General features: G+C 38.0%; 1 protein-coding gene across 1 annotated transcript in view; it reads left to right on the forward strand.

Annotated features, from left to right (window-relative positions):
- The window catches only part of GMDS (GDP-mannose 4,6-dehydratase), a 717,933-nt gene that overhangs the window by 348,717 nt on the left and 346,337 nt on the right, over positions 1-22,879 (forward strand). Inside the window, exon 7 of the mRNA XM_037069886.1 lies at positions 1,308-1,435. Coding sequence (XP_036925781.1) covers positions 1,308-1,435 — 128 coding nt within the window. The remainder of the gene's footprint in view (positions 1-1,307; positions 1,436-22,879) is intronic.

Genomic DNA, 22,879 nt, shown 5'->3' on the forward strand with positions numbered 1-22,879 from the left:
TACCACAGAAAGTTGAAATTTTTGCTTTCTGAAAGTACTCTTTGAACTGCTAGGAGAAACTGAAAATGTGGATTTCCATGGAAGACCCATTGTCATTTTTAATGACATGGTGTTGGTTTAAATGTATATGCTGTGTTTGTATAGTAAGTTAATCTAGTATATGTTTGAACTTGCACTGGGCCATATTCTTGCCAAAATTTAGAAAACCTACTTAGAAAAATTCCCCTTATTCTTGTGCCAATTTCTGTAGAAACCAAAAGTTTTCATCACAACATTCACCTTCCTGCTTAATCTGCAAAGGGACAAAGATAAAGTTATTGATCAAGTATGATAGTAATCTACCTAAACTGTGTGAAACCATTATTGACTAGTTCATATAGGTGTTATTACCTTGAGAATTTGTCATTACTTGATGTTTTGTGATAACTTTACCTACATACAGAAGCATGAATAAAACTGTCTCTGTAGTGTCTTCTAATTTTATCCTTTCTTTGTGTGTGTGACCTGTTAAAAGTAGATTGACGTTTGTATTAAAGACCAGAGAACATTAAAACAATTTCATCATTTTCTTAAATATGTGACACCTTTCAATTATTCATTTCAGATATTAATAAAGAATTCAGGAGCCCGTTTTTGCCAATGACACTTAAATGAAACTGGAAGTATAGTATAGGGAAAGTTTTGATTTAGAACTGTAACCTATTTTATAATTGGACGGCTGTGCAAACCTCTAAATAGAAGCGATCTTCTCTTTTTGACAACTCAAATGCACTCCTTGTTTGTGAGTTTTAACAGTCACATACCCTGTAAGCTAAGTCACTTTCCTCTCCCCGTCCCCAGGAGCCCCAGAATGGCTTTATTAATAGGAATATATGATGTTTGTGTTCTTAAAAAATCAGGGTGGTCTTAGATGTCTGTCTTCCATTCTGGCACTTCCTTTATACAACCCTTTTGAATTTTCTGTTTGAAAACTGTCATTGTGGTGGCTTTTCCTTGGCCTAGTGCCTGGGTTACATATTGCAGCAACAAATTAGGAATGTTAAGACATAAGTCCCCCAAAGAAAAATGTTTGTTATGAAAGTAGAGCTGATGTGACACTTAGAATTAGGGCTTCTTAACTTGTCTAAATGACAGTTAGTGATCTCTTTCTTTTATTTTTCTTTCTTTTTCCCCCCTTAAATTGTTACTTTAAGAAGGGGAGGGAAAAGAGTAAAAGGAGTGCCCAGAGGCTGAGGTTGGGTTGGGTTCACCAAACTGTTACATGTCATATGCATTCTACTGATAATACATCTTTTGTCTCTTTTTAGGAGCTAATTTTGTGACTCGAAAAATTAGCCGGTCAGTAGCTAAGATTTACCTTGGACAACTGGAATGTTTTAGCCTGGGAAATCTGGATGCCAAACGAGACTGGGGCCATGCCAAGGATTATGTAGAGGTAGGAACTGACTCGTGTTCTTAACAATTCCTGTGTCAGTTGGTATTTTGAATGCCAGGCCTCTAGTGGCAAAGGTGGTAGCATATAAAATTTTGCTAATGCAGATATGTTTGAGCTCATAGTGCTTTCAATTTAAGGCCCTTTGATCCAGCAGTACGTGTGGCTTATACTGAATGTTCCTTGAATGAGGGAGCCTTTTTCAAAAAAATGTGTTGTTCATTGTTTTGGATGATGGATGAAAAAAATGTTTGAATGGTGTTTTTCACTTTCTAAAGGTTTTTTTTTCAGCTCCCACTTTTTGCACCTTCTCTTTCCTTCCTTCCTTCCCTCCCGATTCACATATAACTAACTGTGAAAATAGTTTTCTGGTATAAAGATACTGGTTCTCATATCTTCAAGGAACACAGCCTGATTTCAATTTGTATAATTTAAGACCTTCACATTTTTAGTATTGTACTAAATTATTCTTAAGAGTGATATTCTTATACAGCTTTTGGTTTCTGCTGCTTAAGAGTCTGTTTATTGCCCTACACATTTCTTAAAATGTGTTTTTTCACACCAGTGTACTTTGTCCATTAAATAAAGAGATAGAGATGTTAATGATGCTATTACAGAATAATAGACATACTTAAAAAAATTTAAATTGTCACACTTGAGATTTATATACTACACATTAAATTTGGGTTTGTGTTACATATGTAAGTAGTGTAATCTTTCTTTAAATAAGTCATTGCATTTTACCTTGCCCTAATTAGTATGCTTTCAGATACCTATGGTGGTTCTGTGGCCATAGATCTGAATGAGCAGGTTTGTGAAATGGTCATTTTTTCTGGAGCTTGCTTGTTCTTGTTTAGGTGCTTATAGATTTCCCGTGCTATGGGAGACTGTTTTCATCTTTCAGGATTCCTCCCTGGGAAAGTGGGTCTGGCTTCCTTGTTCATTGATTCAGAAAGAAATTTGAACATTTACAAAAGAAAGCAAACAGGTAGTTCACTTGCTAACACAGAGGTTTGCATAGGCATTTGTTACTATTTATGTTTATAACAATTAAAAATATGGTGTACTTGAACACCTATCACTGATTTACATTATGAACCAAAAAATAGTTCAGATTTTAAATTTTGAACATCACAACATTAAATATATTCAATATTTAATATATAAATTGAAAAATTAAAACATTTAGATATGCTCTTATGAGTTTTAATTACAAAGCAGCATTTAATGTCATTAGTCAGAAATATTTTAAGAATGTTACATTAAAAAATATAAAAGGCCACACTTTTCAGAAATTATTAGAAAATGGGAGAAGGGAGATATTAGCAGAAGCTGAATTTGTGTAACCTATATGACCTTACCTACTCAAAAATATGAGGCAAGTTTTTTTAAAAATAAGTACATCATTTCTTCAATAATATCATTTTGATGTAAGCCTTCTAGCTATCTGAATATACTTAAGAGTTTTACAGAAGGCTATTTTGTTGTCCTTCTTTATCCAAACTCTTGTTTTTGAATTCAGGAACTAAATAGATCATATTTCACTCTATTTTATATTTTTGCACTGGAGTAAAGAAAAAGTTTGTATCAGAATGCAGAAATAGATTTTGATAAGGAGAGAAACATATCAAAATGTTAATGGTGCTTATTACCAGTTATGTATGTTCTTCTTTACATATCTTTGTTTTTCATATATTTGAAGTTAAATATATATGAAGTTTTTAAATCAGGAAACAAAATAAATGACATTTTAAAAATAGGTTGAAATATCTACCAAAATGCATGAAACTGTTAAATAAATACATAAATAACTAGAAAATCTTTTGTTAGGTAGTGAATCTGGAAGAATTCAGATTCACTGTCATTTCATTCCCAAAATGTCATGGCTCTCACTGTTCCTGGGTATAGCTCAAACCTTGATACAAAGGGCCCACATTTGTATTTGTTTAAAATAAACATATTTTGGAAATATTTTGGCTCAGAGACTTCAAAAGGTTCTCCCTAATGATGTCATTTTGAAGAATCCTTAACAAGATGGTATCAGTACAGCACACCGGAAGTCAAAACATCTGTGTAAAAGCAAGATGTTCTGGCCTTTCAGTAAAATACAAATTTTTCAAATTTTACAGAGCAACACACATAAAAAATTAAGTCATTCTCATTGGCATTCAAGACCTGATTTGTTCCACAATACAAGTACGTTTTAATATTGAAGATCCCCTTGGAATTCTGACTGTATATAACACATGTAAGGAGCATTGTATATGTACTTTTATGGGTTCTTGATTTCTAAAAAAAAGTATCATTAAGTAAGAAGTCATAGGTTGCTATCCCCATTTTAAGAAATATTACCATCCCTTGCATTCTTAAATGTATTAAAATAAGATCACTTCATAGACTTACGACTGAAACTAAATATTGCTAAAATTAAAATAAAAAGCATGAGAATAAAAAGAGAAGCATTGTTTGTCTAAACTAGGCCTGTATCCTGGCAGTGTGATTGGCTTCAGAGTGAGGTGGCCTTGTGAGCACAGATCAGACAGCTTGTACTAGCATCTCATGTATACACATTGTGATTGTGTACTCCCCTTCTTTATACACAAATGTGTTGTGTTGATAAGTCTTTAGTGAAGTGACATACTTCTTTACTTATGGATGAATTTCCATGTTGGAGAGCTGAGAGCGTTTGACAGACAGGGTGTAAGGTAATCCAAGCTGTGTCAGTGATTTGCTCCTCAGCTTTAGACTGGTTTTATATCTAAATTTACCCATCTGTAAAAAGGACATAATAACAGCCCTGTAAAAATTAGCATTAATGTGCTGCACATAACATGATTAAAATCTACCTCTGCCTTGTAAACATTTTTGCAACAATTTATACAAAGCCACTTCCTGTTGCTGAGTCAGAATCATTAACATACATTTATGGTCTTGTTTCCTAGATCAAAGTTAGTTTTAAATTATTTGGGTGGGTAAGAGGTATTTCAATTTGAAATGCAGAATATAAAAACTATATTAAATTATATTATTGTGTTTCAGAATAAACAAGTTATATGCAGTTTCATCTTTTCCAATATTGTATTATAAACAACTTAAACATCCAGAATAGTTGGATGACTTTTACCACAAATATCCTTATACTCACCAACCAGTTTTTATAATTAATATTTTTGTTACATTTTGAGGAACAAATAAAAATATTCATATTTAAAAATTGCTGTAGTGGTAATGGCTCAGAGCTATAAATACTCAATTTACACAAACACAGGTTATCAAAAATTTGCATTTCTTGTGGGATACAGTCGATTGGCAACTCAAATGTTTGAAATGTTTTTATCTTTTTATATAATTGTGATACTACACAACCTGTTTTTATGTCTGCCCCCCTCCATATACATTGAAGCAACTCCACATATTCATGAGAACGCAGTGGGGGCTATATAACACATTCAGGTCAATTCTTGTCGTCAACAATAGCGCCTGAAAACTGCTCTGGGTGACATTGTTTCTTTAATACACCTTCTATGGAGTACTTATAGTCTTCTACTAGTTGCTAAAAATAGCAGTCCTCTAAATTTTGTCCAAAGTCAGATAGCCCAGCAATCACAAAGGTAAGCAAATTTCTTTATTGTAAGACCAAAACTTATGATATGTGAGTGTGTACCATGGCCTGCTAGGGTTAATAAAGGATTTCTAAAACTTATTTAACCTTTCTTCCATTTTAATACAAAGTAAATGGCATCATATATTTAAATAAAATTAATGGAAACCATTTAGTTAACAAGGTCCATGATTCCTCCTTGATAAAACTAGGTAGAACACAACCATAGCCAGAAAACATTGGCTAGGCTAGAAGGACCTTTAAGCGTTTACCACTAACAAAATGGTCCCTTGCTCTTGGGATGCCCAGACAATCAAGTAACCTAAGTCTGAGCCCTTCCCAGCGGCACTCAGTGAAGACTCATCACTGCCCACAGCCAACCAGACAGATGCTCTCGAAGAGTTCAGGTGCAGTCCAGGGGACATTCAAATTATTGGGTGAGGATGGACATTCATGAATTTTAATGTCACATTCCCTCCCACACACTATTTTCTTTCTTCTTCTGTTTTTCTTTCTTTTTTGTGGGGAGTAGGAGGTGGGGGTCAAGAGCCTGATTAGTAAAGAGAGCTACTTTTAGAAAAGAAAATAATAATTGCTGGATGATGGGCGTTTATTATGTGCCAGAAACTTTGCTAAGGACTTTATATACATTGTGTTATGTAATACGTACAACAATCCTGAAAGGTAGAGATTATATCCTCATTTTATGAAAGAAGGGACCGAGGTTAAGAGAGGTCAGATACCATATTCACCCCAAACCATGACCAGTTGAAATGAATGAAGCCAGAACTCCAGCCCTGGCTCAGTTCCTAAGCCACACTAAAAACTACTTATTTTTAGTGAAGCAAGGGGAATAGGGACATTAGCAGTGGGATCTGCATAACTTTCCATTTTGGAGCAGGACAGAACATTAAGTTTCTGTCACTTTTCTCTTTCTACCATTCATAGTCCATGGGGAAAGACAGATACCTGGAAGAGACTGGCTGACTCAGCCATCAGATCTCTCTGAACTCACTCTATTGGCTCTATAAGACAACAAGACAAAGGGCGTATTGGGGAACATGGGTAGTTAGGTGGCTCTCTCTCTCCTTGTCCATTGGCTTCTTAAGTAAGGTAACTTTAATTCTAGCTTTCAGTTCTCTGCTCATAACAGAAACTTTGGGGTAAATGGGGGGCCTCGGGCAGTGGGGAATAGACTGTTGACAGAGTTGGGGAGAACTGACCATTGTTTCTCAGTCCTTTCTTTCTCATCTAGTCCCATGTAGTCAGCTCTTAGCGTTTTGTATTCTGTGATAATTCACACAAATTTGGAAGAACAGGGTGCCATTTGAACATTTGGGATTTTATTTAAGGGAAAGCATGCTTATTGCAACATCAGAAACCTGTTCTTTTTCATATTTGGAAGACTAGATTGATTTCTTATTTTGTTTTTCTCTCAAGTATTAATGGTACCAGAACCCATTCTTCAGAAAGGCCTCACTTAACAGAAATGCAGAAAGTCATAGTTGCCTATTTCCTCTGGCCAGATACTGATCCCTGAGAGTGGTCATGCCTCCAGCTCCCGGAAACCGTAGGCTCTGTGTAAATTGTTATTTCAATAAATGAAGCCTCCACCATCCACATTTGTAAGATGGGTTATTCATCAAATTTCCATCCACGGATAATTTAGAAACATGGAGGTGGGTACATTTTTAGATCATATGTAATTAGATGAACTTAAAAAATATAAACGTGAGCACCTGACATTAAATTAGAAAAGTAGTTCTAGGCAACTGTAGTGTGTATATGTATGTGGAGAGAGAATGGAAATGAATACAGAATGGGGTTGCATAGTCAGTAGATACAGTGCCTGTGGAAATGGATTATGAAACTTTGTCTAAATGCCATTTATTTTCTAATGGCTGGCAATTAACCACATTAAGGTAGAAGCTTGTACTCCACCCTTTACTCACTTCTTTTGATGCCAAGTCTCATCATACTGTTGTGGATCATGAAATGGGTGTTTGTACCTAAGAGAGTATGGTTCTGTTCCTGAAAATAAAAGTCTGTGGAAAACAGTGTAAAAAGCTTTTTTTCCCTTTTAGATTGTTATGCTCATTCACTTACCTGTGAAGTGTACCATATGATTCCTTAAGCTCTCTTCTTCCACCCCCAGCTAAAGTGGCTATTTAATTTTTATAACAAGACTACACATATGATAGGGACTTAATTACCTCATAAAATATGACATCACCTAAATTTAGTGATGATTTTGCCTATAGAAGGTATGCAAATATTTAATACCTTCAATATTAAATTATTCATTAGTACACTAATGTACTCTGGAAAGGACCCCAAAAAAGTATTTGCAATCAAGGTAGTCTTTCTCCTATTTTCATTTATCCCGTTCCTATGAACACCCAGAAAATAATATCTATCTCCTGTCAAAGTCCTCATTTTTTAATTCATTCTGAAGTACTTCTTGTTTTTTTCCTACTTCTCAATGCTTAGTTGCAAGAAATTACTTAGTAAAAGTATGTGTTTTGTCCTCACCGAGCCCTGGCTCTGCGGCCCTGCTCTGTGATGTTCTCAGACCAGCTGAGTGCTCCTTGCTGCTTGTTTCTGGAGCCCAAGCTCCGGGTTCCCAGGCTTGGCCTTAGGGTCCCTTTATCACAAACGTGTTCATTTTGCCTTTGCTTCCAAAGCCACAAAGTAGAAAACCTTTTCCAAATAGAATGTTTCCTAAACCAAAGGCACCCATTTTATTTTCTGCTCCCGTTTACTCCCTGCTAGGAAACATCTGCTTATTTTCTGCCCTGGAATCATTGCAGGGAAGTCTCAAAGAGTCTTCTCATTCTTTCTTTTAGGCAAAGAAAAAAGTTTGATTTCCTCTGTGAGTGTTGGGTCATTTGCATTTGTAAAATCTGTTATTTATTTTTCTACCTGTGGGCTTTAGAATTAAAGCTGGGAGAACTGAGGCTTTACAGAGCAGTTAGATCTGCACCTGGGGGAGCTCTCTGATGGGTACTGTAACCTGCCACACTGCCTGCCTGCTCTCCTAGTGCAGTCAGTGGCTGTGAGACCAGGAGACAGACACCTGCAAGAGAAGGCAATCTTTGGGCTCTTGCGCAAAATAGATATTGGGGAAGAAAAAAATGTTTGATACTTTGACTTGCTAGTTAAATAGCTATAAAATAGGTCATCAACTTTGTTTCTTGTTCTTTACTCTATGTCCTTTGGTAGTTAAAGAATATTCAAAAGCCACTGTTCTCTTAGCACCAAATTTCCAAAGCGTTTCCCATGTTGTTTCCAGAGTTGCTCCAGAAACTGTGGAGTTAACATGCATGCAAGCTAAACAGGCTTCAGCGGATGCATTCAGGGTACCGTTAACTGAAGATCCCCTTTTCATTTTACAAAAAAGATAGACTTGGGCTTCCACTAAAGCCAATTAATCCAGAAGTTCAGTTTTACAGAAGCAGAATTTTATCAATGTGAAGTTGATAAACCACTTGCAAAACTTAAATCACATTGTTGATTTAAGTCTCATATGGATATTATTAGTTAAGTTCCTGAAGAAAGAGATGAAATTACTTCTTAGTATAGTTTCCCCAGCTACTTTTTAGAGTTACATAAAATGTTTGAGATCACTTTTGCTAAGTTTTGTTGCTATGGAGTGGTTGGGCTTAAATCATCATTGTTCATTGCTTTGTGTATAACCTAAGTAGATTGAGATCTCTGGGAATAAAATCACTCCTCCACAAACACAGAACATGGTGTGGTCAGTGATCTTGTGCCCGTCTCTCTCAGGGAAGCTCTTTGAAGGCAGAAGCTGGATGTCATTCCTCTTTATTGTAATTGTGTCTCCCAACAGGCCTGGAAGAGAACAGATTTCCAGTAAATACCTAAATTTAATACAATCTCCTTATCTGAACATTTATTTATTATATATATGTGTATGTATGTGTGTGTGTGTGTGTATGTGAAATGCATTTCATTTCTCTTACTATTAAAAGATTGGTTTTCTACCTAGCATAAAACATTTCTCACTGAATATCTTATCGAGTTTCAGTTTTAGTTGTGATGGGTTTCCTTGATCCCAGCAAAATATTTTCAGGCAGTATTCTCTCTTATTGCATGTGGGCCATAAAGGAAAAGTGAAAAATATTTCATAGTATGGTAAGTTCCCCATTTATCTATAGACTCTACTGTTAGTAAGACTTTAGTCTTTTTAAAAGGAAGCTCTCTGAGCACATGGAAAAAAAATAGAAAGAATGATACACTTGCCTGGATATATAAAACAAAAAATTTTAAATTACAAAACCAGCATTAGTTTAGAAAATCAAATGTCCCTCAATTCATATCTGCTGATTCAGAAACCTCTCGTTTGTGTGATCATCACATCTCCCAGTTTCCAAGAGTCTCATTTGATAGAGAATTGTCTAGAATAGAGCACAATTTCTATTACAAGTTTATTGTTCTGGAAAACTTCCACTCATCCATTTCTTCCCCCCTCTCTATCTTCCTCCTAGTCTGTATCCCCTCTACTACCACACATGCACACATAAATTAAGAGCAGGTTATTTTCTAATAGTAATGGTCTTCTTTTTCTTAATTACATGTAAACATGAAATTAAAGATTCCTAGTGGTATTTGGTAGTAGTTGTAGAAAATCTATGCAAACTATGTAGTTGGAAGAAACATTCTGCAGTGTGTAACATTTTTTGAGTGTATAATTTCATGTCCTCCATTTGCTGCACATTAGCCAGATTCAGAACACAGATCCCTGTTCCCAGGCCCACCCTCTAGCACTTACTAATGAAACGGGGAGGTGTGCTTCAGCCCGGGGGCTGGTGGGGTGTGGGTTACCTGGGTGGAGCCTGGGGGAGGCAGGTTACATTCCTGGAAGGTGACGGTGGTCCTTGCCTCTTGGCCATTTTGTAACCACTTCCATACAATACAAGTACTCATCTGGGTGTGGCCATTGCGTCTCCCTCCTTTTCATTAGTGCCAAGGCACAGACCAGGATCCCAGTGGCTTCATGGTTTCATAGGTTTGTTTTTTCTTATCGTTTGTCTTTTAGTTAAGAATTACTTGCTGATTTTCATTGTATCTTAAATTTCAAGTTTAAAAACAAATTGCAAAGCTTTCACCTGGTCTTTTTTAAACTGCTAGAGGTTATCCTTTTGTATTTGTGTTTGCTTTATCATTTCATCTTTGGATTTGATTCTTCTAACAAACTTCAGGCCGTGGTTTTGAAAGCAGGAATTATTGTTTACACTTTCCATGAGAAGAGCCCCCCCCTCGCTCACTCTTCAGTGCAGCCTCTTGATTGAGATACAGCACAAGGTTTTGGGTCGATTGTTGGTATATTTAGTCATCCTCCTGAGATTTTAAAGCCATTTTTTTTCACTGACTTGAAATGGTGATCCTTGAAGAAGGGCCATTACCCCTCACCAAGAATTACAAATGAACTAGTATTTTAGTAATAGGCTTCTCTATTTATCTTGTGAAACAAAAAGCACAAATATGAGAAATTGAATTAGAACCAAACTGTAAAACATTTGAAGAGCCAAAAGTTAAAAGGCCATGTTGTATATCCTAAGTAGGAGACTTCTTCTGAAGTATTAATTTAATAGTTGTACAATCATATAATTTGAAGAAGATATCAGCTCTGTACGAGAAATACAGGTTTAACAGAAATCATTTCATTTGATCCTTATCTTCAAAAAACTGAAGAAGTTTGAAGAAATGTCATAGGTGATTTAAATCCCATTGCATTTTGGCAGTGGCAGCTGAGAGCTCCGTTGCAGTTAACTATCTGCAAGAGCCACTGGGAAACCAGAGCCACACTCACTGGCTGGGCCTAGTGAGTCATCTATGAAATTATCCCTAACGAATGACCAGTTTGCTTGTTTAATTATGCATGATATAGGGCTCTGGGATGTTAGAAGTCTACTGGAGCTCAAAGAAATTGGACTGGCTTAGCTAAGCATTTCAGTAAGGTTTCCTAACTCACCGTACTGCTAGTACCATTCCTTCCCTTCCTCATTCTCTCTCTCCTCTCACTCCTTCCCTGTGTCCCTAACCTTCCCTTTTTCTTTCCTCTCTTCCTCCCTCCCTCCCTCCCTCCCTCCTTCCTTCCTTCCTTCCTTCTCCTCCTCCCTCTCTCTCCCCCTCTCTCCCCCTCTTTCTCCTCCTGCCCCTTCTTCTTCTTCTCCTCCTGCCCCTTCTTCTTCTTCTCCTTCTCCCTTCTCCCTTCTTCCTTCTTCCTTCTTCTCTCTCTCTCTCTCTCAGTGGGTGGTACATATTATCAAAAAACTCTTACTTCAGAGTGTTAACAGTGTTTCGAGTATTAACCACCTGGTTTGGCATGATGAAGACCCTCTTAAAGTGTGATAAACTGCTGGTGGTACACCCCTTTACTTGTCATGTGCCATGTACACAGCATTGTGTTGTGAATAGGTGGCTACTGGGCTTTCACCTTTCCCACAGCTGTTTTCCATATGCAGTGGAATAGTGAAAACATGATACTAAAGGATCAAATTAAACCATGATCATCACATGTTTGTGTCAATATTTAATGACAGTTTTTGCACCAGCAAGAATTGTAAGATCTTCAGGTACAGCTAACCTTTCCATCTTTGTCTGTGTTTGAGAGGTATGTCAACATAAGAATGTCCAAACTGGTAAGGATTTTATGAGTTTACTTGAGCCAAATTGATGACAATTGCCAGGAAGCAAAACCTCAGGGAGTTGAGAAAATGCTCTGGGGATTGGCAGTTTTGCACCCTATTTCATACATTACAATCAAAAGAGTAGGCCTAAGGAAGTTACAAGAAATCCGTTGGTGATAGGTTAGGGAGGCAGGAGAAAGAAAAGCAGAGAAGCCTCTGGGATTGGATGCAAGGTAAAATTATAGACACTTGTACACATGTGAGTGCAGGATTGTTACTAGTCAACAACTAACATGATAACAATAACAATGAGGGGGGTTGTGGTCTCTCCCTGGTGCAGTGCCTATGCTTTGAAGGTTCAGAAAAAGGAAATCTGACATTCCACAGGTGTGTTGTCATAGATGCAAAAAAGACAACACACAGGCTCAGTTAGGGTAAAGACTGACTTTTGTTAGGGAAAAATGTCAGCTTTAGACATGACCACCTGCCATGACTTAATTTTAGTTGGAAAGTTTTTAATTTTAAACCATGCTATGTGGCTGCTTTAAGTCTCCGAGTTTGTAAGGCTGCCATACAGGCCTCCCCTGAGCTTGTCAGGTTCAGTATGTGGCTCCTTTTCTTCCACAGGCAGCAGCTAGGCAGTCTATTTGAATAACTGAGAAAGCATAGCCTGCAGGATGCCCCCTTTTATTTTTGAACTATTCTGTCATATGTTGTTTTTTTTTACAGAAAAGGTCTTTTCTGGATCTGAAATACCATTAATTAAAATATACTTTTGGCTTTTATTTCCAAGTTTAAGACCTTACTGAGTACTGAGATATATAAGCTATTTGACACCCTTTACAAACTTTTTTTCACAGTAGTGTAGTGAGATAAATGCTATTCTCCCTTTCTTCCCCCAAGACAAAATAAAAAATGTAAATAAGACTTGGAAACATAAAATAACTTAATTTGTCTCAGATCAGGCCTCTGTGCTGTGCATTTATCTGTCAGCCCTTCACTGAGAGCATGCCCTGCACATTGATGAGCTAGCTCTCTCTATCTTCCACACTGTATTTCATCTTATTTCTCCATAGAGACTATCCCTGTCTCCACCGCAGAATAAACTCTGGTGACTGGATATCTACATTCAGGATTCCTTGCCAGTGCCCCTCATTTCCCTTTTAAGCTTCATGTAGTCAAGCCCTTTGCTACAGACACACCTGAATGCACTCTTGCTTGGTGCCTGGTTCCCACTGGGTTTTTGGGGTGAAGCAGCCTTGTCTCTGCTCATTTCTCCTCAAAATTCTGCTCCTCGCCTGGCATCAGCCAGAGCTGCCTCCTCCTTTTACCCTCCTTTCTGGCCATTTAACCAAGAAGAATTGCCCATTTCCCTCGTAGTTCCATAGCTTTCTATTCCCATCCCTTCGTGTCTCTGCTAGAGAGCCTGTATCCCATTTTGTCTGGGAAGCTGCTCTCTGTGTCTGACCCCCTTTGGTAACCACCAGTACCCTTCAGAACACCTGAAACTTTGGGGTGCTTGGCATGCATTTCTTTGCTTCACTGATTTATTTAACTTAAAAACTGAAGCAACTTTCTACTATTATCCTATCCAGCCCCTTTATCTAGGAGGTGAAGCCATTAATTCTTTAGAGATATTTACTGACTTAAAGTAAAACAGATAGTTTAGAGCCTAAACTTAATTCCAGTCTTTCATGGTCTTTGCACTGTAACATCCATCAGGTCACATGACCATGAAAGTGCTACATGACGCATTTTGCTACAGCTGTGGAGATGAGTCATCTAGGTGATTCATGCATCAGTTAGGAATTATACTCAGCTGCGAATGCCAAGGAGCCTACCTACTAGGGGCTCCTTTTTACTCAACAACGGATGCCCTGGGGCAGGTGCAGACCACTGTGTGATTCATTGATGCTGGGACCAAATCTCTGATTATTCCTTCTCTGCCCAGGGTGGCAGCTGCCACCGACGGCAGCCCCAGTGCCACATAGCCCAAGCCCTAATCCTGTGCAGTCCCCCTAATGCTTGTATCAGGGAAAAGAAGCCTACAAATCTCTGGGTGACCAGCACTAGCTTTTTGTTATCCACAGCCATGGCCACTCTGCTTTATAGGAGAGGGGATCACGAAGCCAGGTTTTTGGCTTCTTAGACTCTCTCTAATTGAGGAAGACAAGAGAGTGGGTGCTGCAGGAGACACGCGCCTATGTCCAAGTGCATGTCTGCAGAGCTATGGTTGTGCCCTGGCCACAGTGGGTAAGGGAAGGCCTGAGTAGACCCAGAGTGTGAGGCTCTTTCTTCTCCCTGCCTCCCCCTAGAATATTGCATCCATTGTGGTCCCACCCACATTTGTACTTCTTGTGATTGTGAACAACTGCATTAATTGGATGTGCAGGAAGTCAGAGTATAGACTGTAGTTACTTTATGCTCTGTGTTTAAAAGTTCATTTTTTAAAGTTTTATGATAATTCATAGGTGCTCAGTCTAACACAAATCATATGCTGTTGGTTTCCAAAATGTTGCCTCAGTGCCTGTTTAAGGATTGTAAGTAGCTTTTCTCCCTGTCAGGAAAATCATTCAAATCTATGGTACGGCTGTACTGTTTTATTTTACATTCTTCTTTTTCTCCCCCTACACCCATTCACTGGTGTAGATGGAAACATAATATACAATTATGCTTACCTCATTTACATAACTCTCCTGTTAGCTTTCCGTTTTACCATGTCTACACTTTTGTGTTTGACCTATTAGGGCTTTTTTGGTTTTATAAAGAGCAAAAGTGCTTCCCTCAGCAGAACCATCTGGCCTGTTTCCTGTTCCTCAGCAACTCTGTGTGCATTCCAGCAGGGCCAGGCCTGTGGTTTTTCTGAGTGGTGCCTTTACACTGGTGGTCTTAGAATTCAACTGGAGCGATGGAAAAGTTATACTATAGGCTTCTTTCAAGTCTAAAGTTTCCAAGGTGAAAAAAATGCATATTATTGTCATTTTTGATATAGCATTTTTTCTGTAACTAGAAGTTACTCTTTTAAAAAGAATTACACCATTTTATTCTTTGAGGAAGCAAGATTGATTTTAAAAGATCTTTTGGATAGTGGGCTACCAATTTTGCATGCCAGCAAACTGAGGTGACTAAGAATATCATCAAGACAGGTTTACAACATACAAATTTTCTTAAACGGTCAATTAATAATAAATAACTAGTTTTCTTTTATTTTAACTGAGATACAGTTGACATATATCATTATATTAATTTCAGGTACATAGCATATTTGTATATATTGCAGAATGACCACCGCAGTAAGTCTAGGTAATATCCACCACCGTATATAGTTACAAAAATGTTTTCTTGTCATGAGAACCTTTAAGATTTACTCTCTTTGTAACTTTCAAGTGTGCAATACAGTTTTATTTAGTGTGGTCACCATGCCATACGTTATATTCCAGAACCTTTTTATTTTACAACTGGAAGTTTGTGTCTTTTACCCACCTTCCCCATAACCCCTTGGTTCTGGCAACCACCAGTCTGTTCTCGTGTCTGTGAGCTGGAGGAGTGGAGGAGTTGGTTGTTGTCCTTTAGATTCTCCGTATAGTAGGGAACATACAGCCTGTGTCTTTCTGTCTGATTAATTTCATTTATCATAATGTCCTTAGGGCCCATCCATGTCACAAATGGCCACATTTCATCCTTTTTTATGGCTGAATAATAGTCTATTATGTACATATAATAATGTGTTTTCTTAAAAATCAAATAACAATTAACAATAAGGGATGCAATGAACAATAAATAATGTCAGTAAGCAAATTTTACAACCAAAGGACTCTCTATATTCAGTTCCTCTTTGGGATGACAAGGGTGGGGTAAGCCTAGTTTGAACAGGTGGTTTGTAATGGATGCTGCCTTGGCTTTTCAGTGCACTCAGGAATCCACTATGCATTGCATATAGCTTCATACAGCTACATGCATGAGGAGGTGAAATTCTGTATTTTTATCTGGTAACATTACACAAATTTTAAAATTTTTGTAACCAAATATGCACTTATTTTCCATTTTCTAAAATGCTACTTGTTAATGTAACATCGTTTTTATAATCAAAACAAATAAAAGGTTTTTGGAATCAAAGGTTTTCATTTGACTGTGTGCCCCTACCCCTTGCCTTCCTTCCAGGCATATCTCCAGTCACACGGTAGGTCAGATACACAGGCTATGCAAGGAGGAAGACCCTGTGGCATTGTTTTCTTCCTTTTTTATAGGTATCATGTTGATTAGTCAGTAGGTACTACATTTGGCAAATGTTACAATAGTAAATTTAAAGTGCTTAAACCAAATTTGTCCAAGCAGTTAGGAAGGACTCAAAGAAGTTAGAGCCCCTCCAAAATTATTAATTAGGTCACCTCTTTTTAATGGTTAGTTACAGTAGGCACTAAAATAATAGGACAATGAGATCTCTAATTCTTCCCATAAGTTTAAAAATGTTACCTCAGACTTACCATTTCTTATGAAGGGTTAAAGACAGTGAAAGAAACCCTGCACCAGGGAATGCAGTTCCTTATGCCGCTTTCCCCCCACAGGCCAGTCTGTGATCCCTCCGAGACCTTGCTGAGCCTGAGTGCTGCTTTAAGGTGTGCAGAGTTGATGGGAATACTCTTCAAAAAAATTAAGAAGAATAAAAAGGTTAAAAATTGAGACTAATAAAAGTTAGTGGGGAACATTTAAATCTTTAAAGGTTCAATTTATGTTGCAAGTGAGTATGGTCTTTAAGGTCAGCCCTGAGTCTAGGACACATCTGGGATTGTAACCCCAGACCACTAATTCTTGGATTTCTGCTCTCATCTTTAGTTATTTAAAAATGTGAAGAAGCAAGATGCTACATGTCATTCACATATATGTGCAACTGTGCATGAGGAAATGCCTGTGGCAAAATGCCTACTTCTCCATATCTATTTTGTAGCCTTTGAGCTGAGAAGCAAACAGCTCACAGTTTCTATTGCTGAGTATCTGTTTGAGGATCAGGGTGGGGATCAGAAGAGGAGGAAAGAAATACCACTGAATGGAATGACTAACGCTCCATGACCTCTTGACTCTTTTCTGGATGGTTCTATCATGAAAATAATACAGCCTTTAATGACTTTATCTCATAATCCCAATTACATGCATCTCACAGACAGTATTTCACTTTAATAAATACTTTTTACCAAAAGAAATTCAGAGCAACCTGGTCAATATTCATAAATTATATGCAAAAAGAAACCTTAGGTGAAACTTCTAAGAGAAAAATATATGCAAAGGAATATGTAAAAAAGGTATAGCTCATGTATTGATCAGGCATTTTCTCTAGTGCAGATATATATCATATTATTTTTAACTACATATTAATGTTTTTAAATTTTTGTTTATTTGTGTTTTTGTAAAATGTACATCCCCACAGAGGGCAACCAGGCTCACAGGAAAAAAGGCTTTCCTGTGAGTGCTGTGACAACCTTGCCTTGTGCCAGTGAACATGTCATTGACATTTGCTTTTTGAAGTTATTGGGCTATTTATTGGAAAAATAAATACACTATGTTCTACAAGAAAAGTGTTCACCTATTTTAATTAAAAAAACATTCAAGGTAGAGCATTCCCAGGAGAGTTCCCTTAACTTCATCATTGTCCTGGCCTAAAGTAGGTATCCAGTCTTTTATTTCTGAAACAAGACGTCTTTCTAAAAATTTTTTTAGAAAATTATTTCTATTCATAGGTAGGTCACAATTTATTGCTTTGTGCCAGGTTTGTTTTTGTTGTTTGTTTGAATTGTGCTATAATTCCAGTTTGAAAATTGGTACACAGGACTGTGTAGTCCTTGGCTTGGGAGAACTCATGTCTGAGTTTGCATGGGGGCAGTTAAAGTGAGTATAGATGCACATCAGACGCAGACACAATGCACCAACCTGTATGCAGTCACCTTCCCTTAGAAGCCTGCAGTCAAATGGCACAGAAACTGTGTAGGGGGAAACAGAAAATAATGGTGGCGGTGAGCTTGCAGTTACAAGGCATATGGACCTAATACCCTCAACCCCATCCTCCTGCTCACCGGCTGATAAAGAAAATGATGGAATCTGGTCGCATGTGAGCCAACAGCTTTTCCATGTGTCCGCCTCACACTCAGTGGTCAGGCAGAGGGACACATGCCATCTGACTTCTGCCTCCTTGAGTAGTCAGGTCTGCCGTGCATGGAGAGAACTCTGCCACAGGTCCTCTTCCCTTTCCTGCTGCATCACTGGGTGGAAGACTGGCTAGTGAGAAGGACCTAGCAGATTGTGTTTTAGGGAGCCTTGGACTCACAGAGAAGAGGAAACATTCTTTTCAGACCCCTTCACCCTTGCTGCTTCCTGTGGTCCCTCCTCTCCAGCCCAGAATGCTGCAGGAAACCCTGGGGTGCAGATCCAGGATACCTGTATTTAACAAGTCTTCTGAATGTGCAGCATGTCTCACCTGGGCCTCCACAACCTCCCAATGGTCTCAAAATGCCTTTGAAAAACTATATGAAAATGATTTCCAAAATCAGTAAATAGAGGTATTCAAATATCTTTGACTTCAGGTTTGAAAAAAAGACCATAAAATTTAGAATCTGCTGTCTTCAGTGACCAAAAAAAAAAAAAAAGATTTTATTGTGTAGTTGTTAATTTCAGCTGTGCTTATTTAATTTCCAGCAATTCGTGTTTTGGCATGGCCTGAATCTTACTGAAGAATCTCAGAGATTCTTTGGATTTCAAAGTGCAAGGCTCACTGCATACTTGGAACTCATCTACTGAACTCTAACACATTGACCATTTGCAGAAACCCATTGACCATTGACCATTTGCAGAAACCCACATGATGGTATCTCTACATATACAAGGTGTAATGAAGCCAGATCTTATATATGATGGCACTTCTGTAAGGTGCTGCATACCAAACAAATCTGTTTATCAACTTAAACCTCAAGTGTAATAGCTATATTAATCCTTGTCACAAGTGTCACTCATTCAGTAGTTTTTGTAGGTAGAGTAATATTATTGTATCTTTAGGAACAACTTTCTGTGTGGCTCTGTGAAGAAAGACTCAGTGAATACTTTCCATGAATGACCAATGGTAGTCACAGATACCTGAGCATTTCTTCTCAGAGACTCCTACACACGTGCTCACAGACACCCCTTTAGGGTCATTTTCACCAACCAACACCCAAAGTGTAGGTCATTTTCACCAACCAACACCCAAAGTGTATGTCAGTACTATAGACTGCTACACAGATGAACGTGGATACCTTTTCTTCCTCTGTCCCTGTCTCCTCATCTATGTCCTCATCACCAGGAGTGCCCCGTGTCTAATACGGTAAAAGCTTTATAAGTGTTTTCTCTGCTTTTCAGAGCAGCCATGCAGAATAAGTATCATTGCCCTCATTTTGCCAATCAAGAGGAGGCTGAGCTTGCTTAAGTACTTTACCCGGAGCACATGGAGATAGTAGTTGTAATGGAGTAGAAAATATGTGTCACCCGTGCCAAAGCTTATGGCTTCCCACTCTTAGGCAATGCTACTTCTCTTTACCTCTTATGGCTGTATCCCCTTCCCTCTTATTTATTTTTTTAAAATTTATTTAATTATTTTTCAAGTACAGTTTTCTGTCTATCACTCCCATCCCATCCCACCCCCAGTGCTCCCCCCTCCCTCCCATTTTCACCCTTCTCAGTTGTTGTCCATGTATCCTTTATATTTGTTCCTCTAAATCCCTCCTCTATTTCCCCTGAAATTCCCTCCCCTCTCCCCTCTGGTCACTGTCAGCCTGTTCTCTATTTAAGTGTCTTTGGTTATATTTTGCTTGCTTGTTTGTTTTGTTGTTTAGCTTCCTGTTAAAGGTGAGATCATATGGTATTTGTCCTTCAACACCTGTCTTATTTCACTAAGCATAATGCTTTCCAGTTCCATCCATGTTGTTGCAAAAGGTAGGAGCTCCTTCTTTCTTTCTGTGGTGTAGAATTCCATTGTGTATACGTACCATAGTTTTTTGATCCATTCATTTACTGACGGGCACCTAGAGGATCCAGAGAAACATGAAAAGATGCTCAATATTGCTAGCTATCAGAGAGATGCAAATTAAAACCACAATGAGATACCACTTTACACGGGTGAGAATGGCTATCATAAACAAAGCAATAAACAACAAATGTTGGAGAGGGTGTGGGGAAAAGGGGACTCTAGTCCACTGTTTGTGGGATTGCGGACTGGTACAACCATTATGGAAAACAGTATGGAATTTTCTCAGAAAACTAAAATTGGACCTGCCTTTTGACCCAGCAATTCCACTGCTGGGATTGTATCCTAAGAACCCTAAAACACCAATCCCAAAGAACATATGCACCCCAATGTTCATAGCAGCACAATTTACAATAGCCAAGAGTTGGAAGCACCCCTCTTATTTCTTTTGTAACCCATTTCTTCTACCATTTTCTCTGTTCAGGGAACTTAACTTTGCCTTTAATGACTTTTGACAGTTCTCCTTTGTCACCCATGTTTCCTTCTGACACTATGCAGGACCATGCCCTCAGGTTGTTGCCCTCCTGGAAGGAAGGAGAGCTTTGTCAGCAGTCAGAGACCCTGTGGTAGAAGCTCCTGTTCTCTCTCTTCTGGCCACTAGGCCAGGAGAGTTGAAGCTGTAGAGAAGCATCAGCTGGATTCTTATTTGTGCATGCTCAGGTGGCACTTGGGGTTACCATGTTGATGTGGCTGTGCCTCGAGGTGGCAGTGAGCTCAGCATGCGCCAAATCCTCCACCAGGAAAGGGTATCAGTGATAGCCTTCCAATGACAGAAACAAATTCATTAGTTAAGTTTGCTAACTCTTTTGTCTTTGTTTAATTAAATAAATGTTCCTTCTTTTGACTTATTCTGTATGCCTGGGGGAAAAAAGCATGGGAAACCTACCCTTATTTAATTAGCCAAAAGATGTTTGGTGTTGCTGAGGAGGAATGACGTCCTGGAATATTTTCCTGCCAGCTAGAAAAGAGGGGCTTGCCTGGACCACTGTTCCCTGCATGCAAATGAGGGCTCTCATTAACACAGTGCCCCACTGGGAACTGTCCCTTCCCTGCTCCAATCAGTCAGCTCTTTCAGGAACCTTTTTCTCTTTAGGATAGCGTTTATTTTGTTTTGTACTATATTATGCTGTTTAAGCCTTACATTTTTTAAAAATGGCTTTCTCAGCGGCTGTTCTGAACCGTTTGTCCTGCAGCCCTCAGAAGTCGGAGGTCCTGTTCTGACATCACGTGTTCTGCGTTCAACAGCGCCTTTCTGTTCTGAGCTTGCCCTTCTCCCCAGAGCTGAAATAAATCAAAGTTAGTTGAGACTCAGTCGCAATAAATCAAGACCTGTCCAGGACTGGAGCCTGCCCAGTCAAAATGTCATAGCGTGGCTTTCACTGAGGATTAATTAAAGGCCTGATATAAAGCCCAGATGTGCTTCAGGAGAGTAGTAAGCTGCATAGTGGCTGTGTCCCTCCAGGTTTCTGCCCACCCAAGAATATGCTGAAGGAGGATGGGAAAGGCATCCAAGGTTGGGAGGACACGGGGGGTGGGGGGAGAGACTCCCATCAGTGCATTTGAGTGGACTTTATCTAGTTTCAAGGGAATAGAACAAGTTTGGCAATGTGGAAAAAGTTCTGTCAAGCTGTGTATATACAGTATTTAAATAGACAGAAAATATAACTGTGCAAAAGTTTTAATTGAGGAGACAAAAAGAAAAAAATGAACCAAGTAAAGAAGCTTTCATTGTAAAAAAAAAAAAGTATTGTAATAAAATTAATGTCTGGTTCACACTGAGCTTGTAAATTTTTTAGACCGAAAAAAGCTGTTCAGGTAAAACACTTTTGAGGTGTTTTTATTCACAGAAAGCTGAATTAGATGGGAATAGCATTTGGATTAGGATTTACCGCAGGTTTTTCCATCAATTTTGTGTAATTCCACGTATCCACCCAAAAAAGGGCCTTTAATGAAATGACCATTGAACAGATCTTAGGGAAGTGAATATGCAACATGAACTCATTTTCCGTACTGCATTTGAAATAGGAAACAAGGTATAATGTAACTTAAAACCATGCAGTAGTTGCCATGTTTTTTGTGAGACTTTTGATATTTACCACTGTGGAGATTAGATTCTAAATTTGGAAAAGAAGAAGAAGAAGAAGGCGGCACCATTAAAGACTGGTAATACATCAACAGCCTTCTCTGTGGCAATATGTACGCTTTCCTTACTGAATATCTGAAAATCAGCTGTTTAGAAACTTTATAAACAAAACCAAGTGAACCTTTTGATTGCTGTACAATCTATAATAGATAATTAGTGCTAGTAATTAGAATACTTTGACAGGAAAAAATGAGATTCATTGTGAGAGCTTGCTATTTTTACAGCATGTTTTTATATTAACATTCAGCCTTTATCAATGGAAAGTTTAGCTTTTCCCAGAATGGTGGATTTCCTGACAATACTATATTGATGTTTACATTCTAGACCTGAAAACTTTCTTTTTTATGAACTTAAATAATCAAACAGTATACATAAAAAACAAATTTTAGAGAAACATTGTGGTTTCAACTAAAGTAATCTGAATGGTTTATATGTATTATTTGACCCACATAAATATATACCCATAATTAGTTATATGGATTTTTAAAATCTACTGAACTCTTTAATTGCCACATTATATGAGTTTGTACATAGTTTCTTAGCATTTTTTATACTATAATCTGGTGGCTGAAGTAGTAATTTTATCCTATAGCTTGTGGCCGAAGTAGTAATTTAAATAGACTTTTCAGCACACCTCTGCAATTTCTCAGAAATAACAATTTCAGTTATTTTCCTGATGATGAGGTAATACATTTCTCTTGAGATTACTGAGGACTAGTAGATCATTTGGGGTTGTTAATAGCAACGTGCTGTTTGGTTTTTAAGCCTTCCTGAAGGACACTTTACTTGTCTTAGTTGGTTATCTAGAAAAAGATAATTCACTGTAAACTTATATTTTATTAGTTCAGATAATTGATTTCTCAAAAAGATTGCTATTTCTTGCTTTATTGCTTAGTCCAAAAGTAACCTTCAAATTTACCATTGCTTTTTATTCTACACTTAAATGTTCCTTACACTCTGTAGGGTTGAAAGGCCCAGGTCATTGTGTCTCTAGAGTGAAGATTGG

This window comes from Sturnira hondurensis, unplaced genomic scaffold (genome assembly GCF_014824575.4).
Source record: "Sturnira hondurensis isolate 20B ecotype Veracruz unplaced genomic scaffold, ASM1482457v3 Scaffold0001304, whole genome shotgun sequence".
Taxonomy (NCBI): domain Eukaryota; kingdom Metazoa; phylum Chordata; class Mammalia; order Chiroptera; family Phyllostomidae; genus Sturnira; species Sturnira hondurensis.